This window comes from Dermacentor andersoni, chromosome 9 (assembly GCF_023375885.2).
Source record: "Dermacentor andersoni chromosome 9, qqDerAnde1_hic_scaffold, whole genome shotgun sequence".
In the NCBI taxonomy this organism is placed as follows: domain Eukaryota; kingdom Metazoa; phylum Arthropoda; class Arachnida; order Ixodida; family Ixodidae; genus Dermacentor; species Dermacentor andersoni.
The window spans coordinates 87,255,885-87,268,562 of record NC_092822.1 but is presented as its reverse complement, the minus strand read 5'-3'; the positions used below and the strand labels follow the sequence as shown (position 1 = coordinate 87,268,562).

The 12,678-nt window shown below is 47.2% G+C and overlaps 1 protein-coding gene across 1 annotated transcript; it reads left to right on the top strand.

Moving 5' to 3' along the window:
- The first annotated feature begins 4,344 nt into the window (after positions 1 to 4,344).
- Positions 4,345 to 5,505, top strand: LOC140213328 (uncharacterized). The gene has a single exon (XM_072284566.1). It carries the CDS (start codon positions 4,345 to 4,347, stop codon positions 5,503 to 5,505), a length of 1,161 nt encoding a protein of 386 aa, XP_072140667.1.
- Positions 5,506 to 12,678: the final 7,173 nt, after the last annotated feature.

Below are 12,678 nucleotides of genomic sequence, written 5' to 3'. Positions count from 1 at the left end.
AGTCATTATTAACCTCTATCAATCTCTATTATCATGTTATCATTCACTAAATGTCACTATCAAACATTTTTCATTCTTTAATCTGTCTTTTATCTGTCTTCATATGGCGAGATGACGCTTCGGCGGTTACTGCGGCGGTAAGGTCTGCTGACACAAGTTTCACTATGATGCTAGAAAGGCTTTCGCCTTAACACAAGAGCAAGAAAGTTGGTGTATGTTCGTAATCATCGCGGTGTCTCTTTTTTATAGTAAGAGCAGCGACGCACAATTACCACTCTGATAGGATTTATGAGACCCACGCCTCAGTCGCGCACGTTCGCGCTTTTCCAACCACAACAACGTTTCGTCAAGCACGGAACGAATTATGCCAAAATAGCATTTTTGCAACCGCGGGAGGAAAGTGCACCATGCACACTGAGAGAAATGTGTTTTCGTCAAAGGATGCCGATTGTCCTAAACCGTACTTAATAAAAGGCGTATGTGAGGTTACGCAGCCGGTGAGCAAATGGTATGGTATGGTGAAACTTTAAAGAAGTCCTGCAGATCGTGAGTCTTCACGAAGCGGGCCGCTCCCACGTGGGAACCGGAAGGCCGAGCCTTTCGGCCGCATCGTGGGCCTGCTGCAAATGGCTCACCAATAAGCCGTTCTGGTCAAGTTTTACGAAGCTGAACATCGCGAAATAAAGCAAGCTCTGTTCCGCAAATGACGCACCCTTTGACAGAACGGGTGATAAGTAACCGAGGCAAAACGCGCGCCAGCGCCTTGTAATACACACGTGCACAAAAATGCTCGCCGAATTTCTTAGGCGCTCCACTGTTGCAGCGCTCCGCGAATCGAGTGTGACACTATAACAAGGCTCTAAAGGCACAGATTTGGACAATCATTTCTGCTGAGAAGCCACGGAAAGAACTTGCCGCGAAAACGAGGTGCCTAATCCGCCTTTTTCATGTTCCTGTGCTGCCCTCTGACGCACTCCGCTGGAAACGTTTTCGAATGGTATCGGGGATTTCGCCGGTTGATTTGTGTACCGGGGCCAATGTTGAGTGTGCGTCGGTTGTGCGTTTCGTGGATCGCGATTAATTATGAATGGTTTCTCCGGAGTAGCATGTCGTTCACCCATCCAGTATAGTGGGTGAACAGAACCGAATGCGCTGTTGTGGTAACAGCGCGACCGATGAAGGCACGCTGAGTTCCGTCTGCCGACGCGGCTGCCTTGAGTTCGCTGTCGCTGATATCTGCGATTGCACATCGCTTTTCGTATTCATTTTACACATTCACTAAACATTTCGCATATTCAAGAAGCCTTCAAGCGCAGCCTTCGACGTGGGATTTGCCAAAGCGGTGCATTTGTTTACCTCTACAGCTTCAGGTCGTTGTTAGCTTCGGTTATCGTAGAAACGGCGCATCGCTGATGTCAAATAATCACAAAACGTAGCGAAACATACAGACGAGTCAATATGAGCGGCCGAGTTCCTTAAACAACTGCAACAGTGATCCAGACACACATATATTACGGGCTGTTATTACGGATTCTCGCTTTTCTTTAACGTCATCATACTTACAGTTTGCGCGTGCTATAAAATATTATTAGAGACAGCTGTGCTCGGCATAACTATCCCGTCCCCACTTATATGCCGTGTAGTTCTCTCGCGAAAAGGCGGATGCCATCGCTGACACCGTTGGGAACTGAGTTTATGCTGCTGTATCGAATGCACTGTCTGTTCTTTTCTGTTTGACGTAAAGGTAAACAATGCTGCTTTGTAATTAAGAAATGTCAGCATAACAACACACACAGGTCAACCATCTGCGGGAAATGCGACAGGCAGCGTTCGCGAACGGTGACAAAAGTACAAGATGTTGGCACAGCGCTGTGTCGCCGCTTGCCGCTTATTGTGTACCTGCCATGCGAAATGAAGAGTAGTTATAAAATCGCTATAGGGCCGCAACCTAACTATAAGAGCAGGTTCCTTCGTCATGACTGCTTATTATTTAAGTCCAGCTCCATCGGTAGCGGGTGCACGAACTCGTCTGGGTCAGGCCTAACCCAAACTTCGCTTAACAGGATCAACACTGACTCAAACTTCACGTGCACCGCTTGAGAGGACTGAAGCCCGTGCATTTCAACTTCGAAGGCATGTTGACGCATTTTGAGCGCGAGTAATTATATGTATTTTCAAGTGAATGAGCTGCAGCTATCGCGTTGTCGGTTCGACGGCTGATCAAGTAGGGTTCGGTCAAGCTGTCACGGTCGGCACGCTGATTTTGTCGGTGCTGTCGACACGAAAGCCTGTCGCGCTATATGACAACTCGCACTCGTTGGTTGCGTCGTTGTCGGCCTGTTACGATCAAATGGTCTCAGTAACACAGTGCATAATAGTCGGCCAATCGTCGGAGTCTTGTCGGTCTCTTATCGACCGAGCCGTGGTTGCTCAGTGGCTATGGTGTTAGGCTGCTGAGCCCGAGGTCGCGGGATCGAATCCCGGCCACGGCGGCCGCATTTCGATGGGGGCGAAATGCGAAAAAACACCCGTGTACTTAGCTTTAGGTGCACGTTAAAGAACCCCAGGTGGTCGAAATTTCCGGAGTCCCCCACTACGGCGTGCCTCATAATCAGAAAGTGGTTTTGGCACGTAAAACTCAATAAAATAACAAATAATCGTATCGACCGACTGCAGGCCTTAAAACAGTACATGCAGCCAGGCACGCGCTGCCACCACCAGCAACAGTGGGCCGACGCCGCAAGAACACTGCGTCAGCAACGTGTTTTTGAAGTGTCGCCCAAGTTTAACGCAGGGGTTTATCAATAAATTTGACAGCCGTCAATGCAACGCGGCAACTACGTGGTTCACGGTGTAGTCCCGACCCTGGTGCCGACTAAGCTCTGGCCCTTTTCTGCTTCAAAGTGGAGTTGCAGTCTTACGCACGTTTTCGGCACCGCACCGACGTCGAGCTACCAGTAGAGTTTCAACGCGGTAAACATGGCACGAGCGTTTGCAACAGCGCGCGTCCAAGCGCTTTTTTTTTTCGGTGTACTTTCCCCCGATATCTGGCCGCGCAACCGCGCGCGTCCCTTCCAAAACGTTTCGCGACTAATCCGCTAGGGTAGGGCGCATGCGCCGAGGTGCCGGTAAAGAGGCGGATTGCGATGGGCGTTGACGCCTACTGCGCAGCACCATCAGCTGCGCGTGGACTGTTGCCGGCTGACAGCACATTCAGTCATGCAATACGGTCGACTGTCGCTAAATCTGCGAAATTTAGATAATTTGCGCCAAGGTGCGGGAGACTCCATTGAAGCAAGTCAAGGTGGTAGAATGATTCTTCGTACATTTTATAGTGAGTGACTATAATTGCAAACTAATTAAATAGCCAATTATTGTACCCCAGCTTTTTTATAAAAATAATTAAATCACCAGCTTGACTCAAATGATAATTCTAGGCTGCCAAACATTAGTCAGGAGTAAAAATATGTTTCGCAATTGCTAAGCAAACGTTCAACGTCAAACATCCCGTTAAACACGGTAGTGCCTTCACCAAAGCTGGCCACTTGGCCACGGTGGCCACATTTCGATGGGGGCGATATGGAAAAACACCGGTGTACTTAGACTTAGGTAAACGTTAAAGATTCCCAGTTAGTCAAAATTAACCTGGAGTCCCCCACGACAGTGTGCCTCATTATCAGATTGTGGTTTTGGCACGTAAAACCCCGCAATTTAATTTCAGCGATACATTTCACTCACAAGTAAAATGGAGGCATTTAGGCAAGCAGAAGGCTAGGTTCACCCTAAGCTTCGTATTCGTGGTCTATTGCTGGTCACCACTGCACAGACATAGCAAAAATAAGTCGTGTATACAAATGTCTTAGCCGCGACTGAAGAGGCTCAAAAGACGTAGGGATTGTTTGCGCGAGACAAGGTTAATCGCAATCTACGGAATTGGTCAGCAGATGACTGCGTGTTAAGTGGGCAGGACGCAGACAGTGTTACGGCCCTTTGTGATTCGTCACACTGCTACTACGAGAGCTAATCAGAAAATCTTTGCCCCTAGTCTTTTTAGCGAGATTACGGCTGTAAATGCGAAGTCATCATATCCATTCCCGGCGGTGGACATTTATTGGACCGGCCTGGCCTTACCCACTGACGGCGCGGCACGGCGCCAGTGGAGCCTCAATGAAGGTGCCCGATGGTGGAGCCACCTGGCAAAGTGCGGGCTGTCTATAAAAAATACGTTGCAGTATCGCATATCGCCACAAACGCATTTGCCCTTCGGAACCACCGCACGCATCCGAGTTGCCCTGTTTGCAGGCTGCTTCATCGACTTTGTTTTAGTCTATCATTTCTTACAAGATGCCAAGCTCAGAGTACACTCTGACTGGATTCAGCGACTTCTTGGAGCGTCGACGCGTGACCTTCGTCGATCCTCTACCGAGCACGCGAGTCTGCAGCGTCTGCGGCATGGCGCCTTCCCGCTCACTACTGCTGTCTTGCGGCCATGTCTTGTGCGAGCCATGCAGAGCGCAGATCGAAGAACAGGAACCGTGCCCTTTCGACGGCAAGGACTGCCTCGATAGTAACGTCGTGCCGCAGGACTTCAAGTTGGCCGAATTGGATGAGTACAGCATTTTGTGCCCCAACAGCGAGGACTGCGACTTCACCGGTACTTTGTCCACGCTTATGCAGCACCTCGTCAATTGCACCGGCGAGAAGGTAGAGTGTCCGAAGTGCAGCCAGCGCGTCGCTCGCAGCGTCGCCATTGACCACAGACGATGCTGCTCGGGAGCCGCTGATCCAGGACGGGAGGCGAGTACAGCCGAGGCACCCTGTGTCGTCATTCGCGTAGTACGAGATATCAGGAAGGGTCTCGAAGCACTGATACAGCGGGCGCCCGGCGACGTTCTTGACAATGACTATGTGACCAAGTACATCAACTCGCTAGTGAAGCGGATCACCGTTCTTGAACGCGACTGCACAAAAGGCGAAGAAGATCCGGTGGGCAGCAGCCAAACGCGAACGTTGTCCTCAGCCGCGGAACGGTCAGTGTTCGCTGCGACACCTTACCGTGCCGCTTCCTGGCCGAGCGTTCACGTCACTCTGTGCTCCTTCGACGTCCAAGGAAAACTGGAATCGTTGGACAACGGCAAAACTGGCAGCATAACGCATCCTCCATCCGTGCTGGGTGGTTACTCCTTCCGGCTCGAATGCGTTCTCAATAAGGACGAGGACGGGGAATCTACTGTGGGCTTTAAGTTTTCGCTCGGCGAGGGCAAATGGGACGGCCGCTTGTCTTGGCCGTTCGACAGAGAAGTAACAGTCTTCCTCACCCATCCCACTGATTCCGAGAGAGACATCCCGCTACCAGTGTGTCTGCCTGATAACAAGATGGTAAAGAAGCCCGCGCCTGGCACTTGGAACGAAGGGGACACTACCGAAACAATTCCCTGGGAAGATGTTGAATTCAATGGATTTGTGGATGGTGGCAGCATATACGCGAATGTGGAGCTCACTTAACAGAGTCATTCCCTTTTGTGTCTCTCTCTCTGCCCTGTTTATGATCCCAGCATTACGTTATCTTTCAAATGGGTAGCGAGGACAAAAAAAAAAAAAGGCGTTGCCTTTGCCGTGCAGGCTCACTGCTTTCTCGGAAAAATAGATAAAACCTAGCGTAGGGATCAAGCAATTTCTTAATGCTTTAACCGCGCAAATACTGCATGCATCTGCTACGAAATCCGTTCGTAGTGCATGCCTCGGCGTCTAAGTGAATTTTTCTATAATTCTATATTTCATTTTCTCTCCGCTACAAAATAAAAGCTCTCGTTCATCATGTGCCTGTGTATTCTTTCAAGGTGGCGTAGTGGCTCCACCTGGGTCTCTTGGCTGTGACAAGTGGTTATCGTAACACTCGCACGGAACAGCCTGCGATTTTATTCGCAAAAACTTCAGTTTTTTTTTTTTCTTTTCTTACACACGTCATCGACTAGTTCACGGCTTTGCTATTCTAACCCTTGCGACGGAGCGCCTGGGTGGCGTTGCACGTTGAAACTGGAACTCGAGAAATTCTCCATTTTTCCACTCTACGTTCGCCGCGGCTTTGGTTTCTCACTGCTGTTCGGTTTCACCAACATACCAGCGCGTGCGAAATAACATGGAATCTGCGAGCGCGTATCGAACTGTACTCTTGCTCCCTTTAGCGAAGCAAGCACTTTTATTTTTGTCAGGACGCCGTCACGCATGTGCGTTTTGTTTTCACGCGCTCTTATCTCCATACACCCACCCTTTGCCAGCGTACTGTCGGAATCGCGGAGATAGCATGATATCGCGCTAGAAAAGCGCTTCCTTTCCGGACGGCGCAGTGTGCAATGCGTTGTCACCGGTCATTGGCGCGCACACGTCGAACACGTCGTTGGCACGCGCTCGCAGAACCCGCATTATTTTGTCCCCGCTTGCATATAGGTAAAGTGCAAGCGACGCTTCAGGAGAAGGCAACACGTTCCGTCACTTACAAATTTTTTTGTAGCAGTTGCGATCACGTCGCCACGAGTGAAAGTCCCATCAATTTCGATGTGCCAGAGTGGAGCTCGTAATAACGCAGTTGTTTTGCGTTCTTTTTGGGAGATCGTCTCTGGCCAAACATTACATGTAACATGAATTTCTATCCAACCGTTACTTTTTGTCGCTTGGATTAATCGGCGAGCGTTCATTTCTTCGAATGAAAACTTGCACGTGGTGTCGAATAAGGATATTCGAAAGAAATCTAATCAGCTAGCAACGTCACAGCTTGTAGGCTTCACCTTGCTTGATCTCTCAAAACGGGCAGTGGTACCGGTGCTGCTCGCATCTTTTCTGTGCTTAAATGTTGTGCCAACACGTGACCTGGATGGTTCTTAAATGTAGGTGGCTCCCCTGCGAGAGAGATAAGGAAAAGATGTCAAAGTTTGAGCACCAGCTGAAACTCGAATAAGGCCACGATTTCTTCCAAGCTACACAAAACCCCCTGGCAAACGTATACATATAGATTATCAAACACTCAGATCGATGAGCTTCCGGCTGATGCTGGCTTCATTTCGTAAGCGCACTTTTCTGTCCAAAAACAGGGGACGGTACTGTACGGTACAGAGGCGCCGTCTTGCGTGTTATAAAGTGGTTGTTATGTACGCGCGATGTGTTTGTCTGCTCTCGTATGCTGAACTATCTTTGTTTACACGGCGGTTAGCTAGCAGCCATTTAGCTTGTCGCCACTATAATTCGCCGTGCACGGACGCAGCAGGAAATCGAAAAAGGAAAATTAAGAGCCATATCACTGTGCACGTGGATGACGAGCGAAGCTCTATATATAATGATTTGTTGATAACAAATATGTTGAATAAAAACAAGAGATACACCACAATGAATTTTTTTTTTTTCACGATTTGGGTTGTTGTTTTATTAAATTGCATACTCCCTCTTTTATTCATTTTTAAGCTTCTTTTGTTTGCTTTCTAGATTTATTGTTTGGTCACCAAGGTGACTATCGCTCTATGAAGGCTATGATATTCGCCCAGTGGCTCTGTGGCGACGCTGGAAAGGTTCTTGGCCAATGTGAAGTCTATACACGACCGATGACGCGTCGTGGGCGCACTGATCTCTGTATAACATTGAATGCCAAACCTTTCCAAGAGCAACGCCGTGACCACTTTTCGTCTGGCCGAGACACGTCTATGTTGAAATCACCCACAATTACGACGGAAGTGGAGTCGGCAGGGGTGATACAACCAAAGGTGCATACTCTTGGTGTTTGCGGCGCGATCTTCGTCCGTATTACGCTCCACCCGCCGTCGCCGCGCACATTCCCGCTTCTGTTCACGACGGTGTTCTTCGTAGGCGCGCTATTCTTCCGCAGTCCTCACAGCACGCGGCCTACGCATTGCACGGGCGGAACGGAACTGAGATAAGTATACGTGGTTTGCTCAAGGTACTACCTGGCAGCGAAGTTTACGTTCAAAACATGGTGGTTCATCAGCGGACGGACGGATGGATGGATGGATGGATGGATCTTATCAGCGTCCCCTTTGGAACGGCGCGCAGGTTGCGCCACCAAGCTTTTGCTATTATACTGCCTGATATCCTACCTTGGTTTAAAATATAGAAAAAGAGGAAGAAGAACACGATGAACTCCCACAACCAAATTTCCTGACCCCCTATTGTGAACTTTACTTTTGTATGTCTCCGTCTTTTGTGTTTTCCCTACTTTTATTCCACCAATCTTCCAATTGCCTCTTACTAATCTCTATGGCGGACATGTTTACTTTTCCAATGCTCTTGCTTTTTTTTTTCTCTTGCCTTTTTTTTTTCCCAGGCCGCAGTGTTGCCTAAATCGACCGCTGGACAGGTGTCTTAACATTCTAATGAAACATGCTCCATCGTTTCCCTAGCTCTGCCACTGTAATCACATGCTTCTTCTTCCTTTTTATATCTTGCTTTATAGGTTTGTGGTCTAAGGCATCCTGATCTCGCTTCGAAAAGAAATGAGCTTCACTTTGTGTTATCATAAGTTGTTTCTTTCCTGATTTCGTTTTTTCCTCTTAAGTAGTTACTCAGGTCAGGTTTCTTTTCCAATGCCGCCACCCATGAGATTATTTCAGCCTCTCTGACTTTCCGCTTGATGTTATTTGTTGCTGTGTTGCCCAGCCTACAGGCTGCATACTTCCTGGTAAGCTTCCTAGTTCTTTTCCTCCACTGTGAATCAATGTTTTTCCTATACAGACAGCTCAACACTCTCCCAGCCCATTCACTTTCTTCCATATTCCTCAGGCGTTCTTCATAATCAATTTCACTTTGAGCTTCTCTCACTTCAAAACCAGTCCAGCCCATATCACCCTGCACAGCTTCATTTGTAGTGTTCCTATGAGCGCCCAGTGCGAGGCGTCCCAGTGACCTTTGGTTCATGGTGCTTTGCGCCATCTGTGTTACAAGGGAGCACTTCCGGCGGAAGAAAGATACTTTGACGCCACATCCGTTAAAAATAATAGTGACGTCATATTGTTCTCGAAGACGCGAAACTTGTTTTGTTGGCCTGCCATTAGAGCTGTATATTCAAATGCCCCGCCATTTGAATTGATGGGCGTTTCGAGCTTTCAGCGCGCAAAGCAATGCAGGAAAAGGCCAGCCATACGGGTGTCGAAATGGCACCTCTGCGCAGAACGTACTTTCTTTGGAAACCGACGAAGGCTTTAGGTGGAGAATGCTGGTCCTATCGTCGGACGCCAAGCTCGGTGCATTCGCACGATATCAACTAAATAAACAATTATCTGGCGTTTGTAACTCACTACTTTTGACTGGACAGGTTGAGAAACGATGAAGCTATCCGCGTCACCAAATTCAGAGAAATGTCGACAAGAAAAAAGCGCAACGTGTTACGGGGGGCGTTTTGTAACAGGTGAGCTTTAGGAGCGCGCGTTTCTGAACACTTCAAGAGCTGCATTAATTGCTGTGCAGTGGATAGCGGTGTCATAGCCCGCTCTTACAATGGGCGCTGAAAAAAAAATGTATTTATTGCTGATTGTAAACTAAAATCCTGTTGTGTTTTCTTTACTCGTCACGCATATATAAAATTGATTAGGAATTTTATTACCGCTGCATACATCTAACTCTGTCTCGTTCTAAATAAAAAAAAAACGTTTCTTTCTTTCTCAATGTTTCCATCTTTGTAATATCGATTGTTTCGCTTCGATCAAATGCGCCAGTCTACTCTCCATGTCTTCATACAATAGTAATACTTCAGTGCAGAAGTTTACGAAGGAACAGCGTACAAACCAGGCCTGCCAAAGCCACACCGAGCTTCAGTGGCAGCGCCTGGCAGGCAGCAGAGCTAACATTAATTGTAATTGACATACTTTTCACCTTTGAAAAGCCCATAGCGCAGAGGGAGAAAAAAGATAAATATCTCTAATGAAAGTAAAGCAACTAAAAATGAGTAATTCCCTCGCGCGGCCAATTGCCATAGTGTCTGAGTCCTTCTTTAATGCGTAAGCTTTGTTTGGCGAGCACCCCAACAACTTCTATCCGTCCCGTGATGTCTTATACCTGCAATATAAATGCATATTTGGCCTGTTAACATATGGTATCGTTATAACAGTGTAATAGTACATGTTTGATAGCCTTCTAAAAATAAAAGAACTTCTGATTGGGATTCGAACGATGGACGACGGACTTCACGGTAAATATTATACGATGGACTTCACGGTAAAATATTATACGATGGACTTCACGGTAAAATATTATAGCTCAACGCCAGACGATCCTGCATGTATAGGAAGTTTCTCGAACGTTCTCGATAATTCTATCCGCTGCTTCTTGTCACTGAGCTTTGCTTAATCTGATTGCGTGTATGCGCGACACAGATTGTGTAGACCTTTTTGGAAGACATGTGGGCACAAGCCATGACTCTGGAACCTTCGATGACTCATGTAGAAAAGCCGCCGCGCTTGACCTACATATCAGGTTTTTCACGATCGCCGACTGTGTTCGCCGCAGTCGTTGTGCTCTGAGAGTAATTTATTTTTGTGGGCACAGGTGCGCCAACTAAAACTTAGTTTCATCATTCAAGGTTTTGCTACGGTGTCCTTGACGGTCTCTAATACTTGACAATAATGCAATCACTGTTTTATTTGTTGAAAAGCGGAGGCAATTAAGCATAACTTCTGGACTTTTGGGGAGGTTATTTTTTTTTTGCGTATTTTTCAAAAAAAAATTAGAAAAAGGACTTCCCCATATATTACGGCAGCATCCGATACCTTCGCTAATGTAAAAAGCATGAAATTTGGGTTGATGATTCTTCTATGCCTAAAGGATATTTCGTTGTCAGGAATGGCGGCAGGTCAATAACAAGTTACTTTCGCGAATCTGTAAAGAATTATGTGGTTTTACGTGACAACCATGATTCGATTATGAGGCTCGGAGTAATGTGTGTGGGGGGAGGGGGCACTTATGAACATTTCCCACTACCAGGAAAAGGGTTTTGAACGTTCACACACATTTAAGTGTAGTTTTCGCGTTTCGCCCCCATGAAAATGCGGCCGCCGTGGCGGGGATTCAATCCCGCGACCTCGTACTTAGCAGCGCAGCATAATAGCCACTAAAAAACCACAGTGGGTGCGCACAGCGGGTGCGATTCGCACAGCGGGTGCGAATCTGTAAGAAGAATGATTTACGTGAACGAAGTGTAAAACCCGAAAGCTTGACAGGTTAGATAGGCTGATACAGATGCCAGAATTATGGTTCTTTCTCTAAATATCCCTTCATGGGCTGGTATGTTTCTATAGTCCATCCCTGCGTGAATTGAGTAAAGACGATAAAGAAATAAGAAAACGACTGTTGCCTCGTGGCTGAAGCATCGAGCTCCTGTGCTGGGGCAGTAAGGTTTGATCCCATCAATGGGGAGCTATTCGACAGCACAGCAGCTGTACCCAGCTGCCGCGGTCAGGAAAGTGCTGCAGAGTTCTCAAACAAATCATCGCTGTTATATTCACTAGTTCTGCATAAACTGTGAACATACAGACAGCGTGTACTCAATAAATGGTGGGAAAGAACATCCTAAACCAGTGTTCTCAAGCGGCTGCTTCAAGGAAAAATAAACAGAAAATCCTGCAACCATTAATACATTTAATTAATGAGCACCAAAAGCCCCTCTCCTGAGGCGTTATGTATAAACTCTAATACTTTTCTTTGTTTGCATATATTTCAGCGGGAATTTACGTAGAACTTAGAAAGACTTCATATACTGGGTTATAACTTTTAAAGTTTTCCGTAATTTTTCGAAATTGCCTGTGGTAGATTACGCAATTCTAGACCTTAAGCTAGATTACTCACACAAGCGGACGTTATTTGCACGCGTAATCACCACACATACTCAACTAAATAACACAATTTACAAACAATCATCATCATCATCAGCCTGGTTATGCCCACTGCAGGGCAAAGGCCTCTCCCATACTTCTCCAACTACCCCGGTCAAGCACTAATTGCGGCCATGTTGTCCCTGCAAACTTCTTAATCTCATCCGCCCACCTAACTTTCTGCCGCCCTTTGCTACGCTTTCCTTCCCTTGGAATCCATTCCGTAACTCTTAATGACCATCGGTTATCTTCCCTCCTCATTACGTGTCCTGCCCATGTCCATTTCTTTTTCTTGATTTCAACTAAGATATCATTAACTCGCGTTTGTTCCCTCACCCAATCTGCTCTTTTCTTATTCCTTAACGTTACACCTATCATTCTTCTTTCCATAGCTCGCTGCGTCGTCCTCAATTTAACTAGAACCCTTTTCGTAAGCCTCCAGGTCGTGGTTTCTTTTACGTGCACCCAAATCTATGCATACTGGCAGAGCGTTCTTGCATTTACGCCATCATTGAAATGCGGCCGCCGCTGCCGAAAACGAACCCGCGACCTCAAACTCAGCAGCTCGATGACGTGGCCATAAAGCTGCCGCGGCGTACACCGGCTGCTGCTGTTTATCGCAGATTTCTTTTCTCATGTATTCGTGAAACAAGGTGAATTCCCGCTGGCGTAGCGAAAAAAAAAGTTCGGGAAAATACGCATCACGTGACCACACAATCAGAGGAAGCAGAAAAGGCGATCACAGCAAAATGTCGATGAAGGCTGCCACAGCCAAAATAGTAGCGTAGATAACATTGCCTGTTGATGCGGC

Bases quoted from the DNA above. Each gene is read 5' to 3' on its own strand.
- LOC140213328 (XM_072284566.1), top strand. From the start codon at position 4,345: ATGCCAAGCTCAGAGTACACTCTGACTGGATTCAGCGACTTCTTGGAG.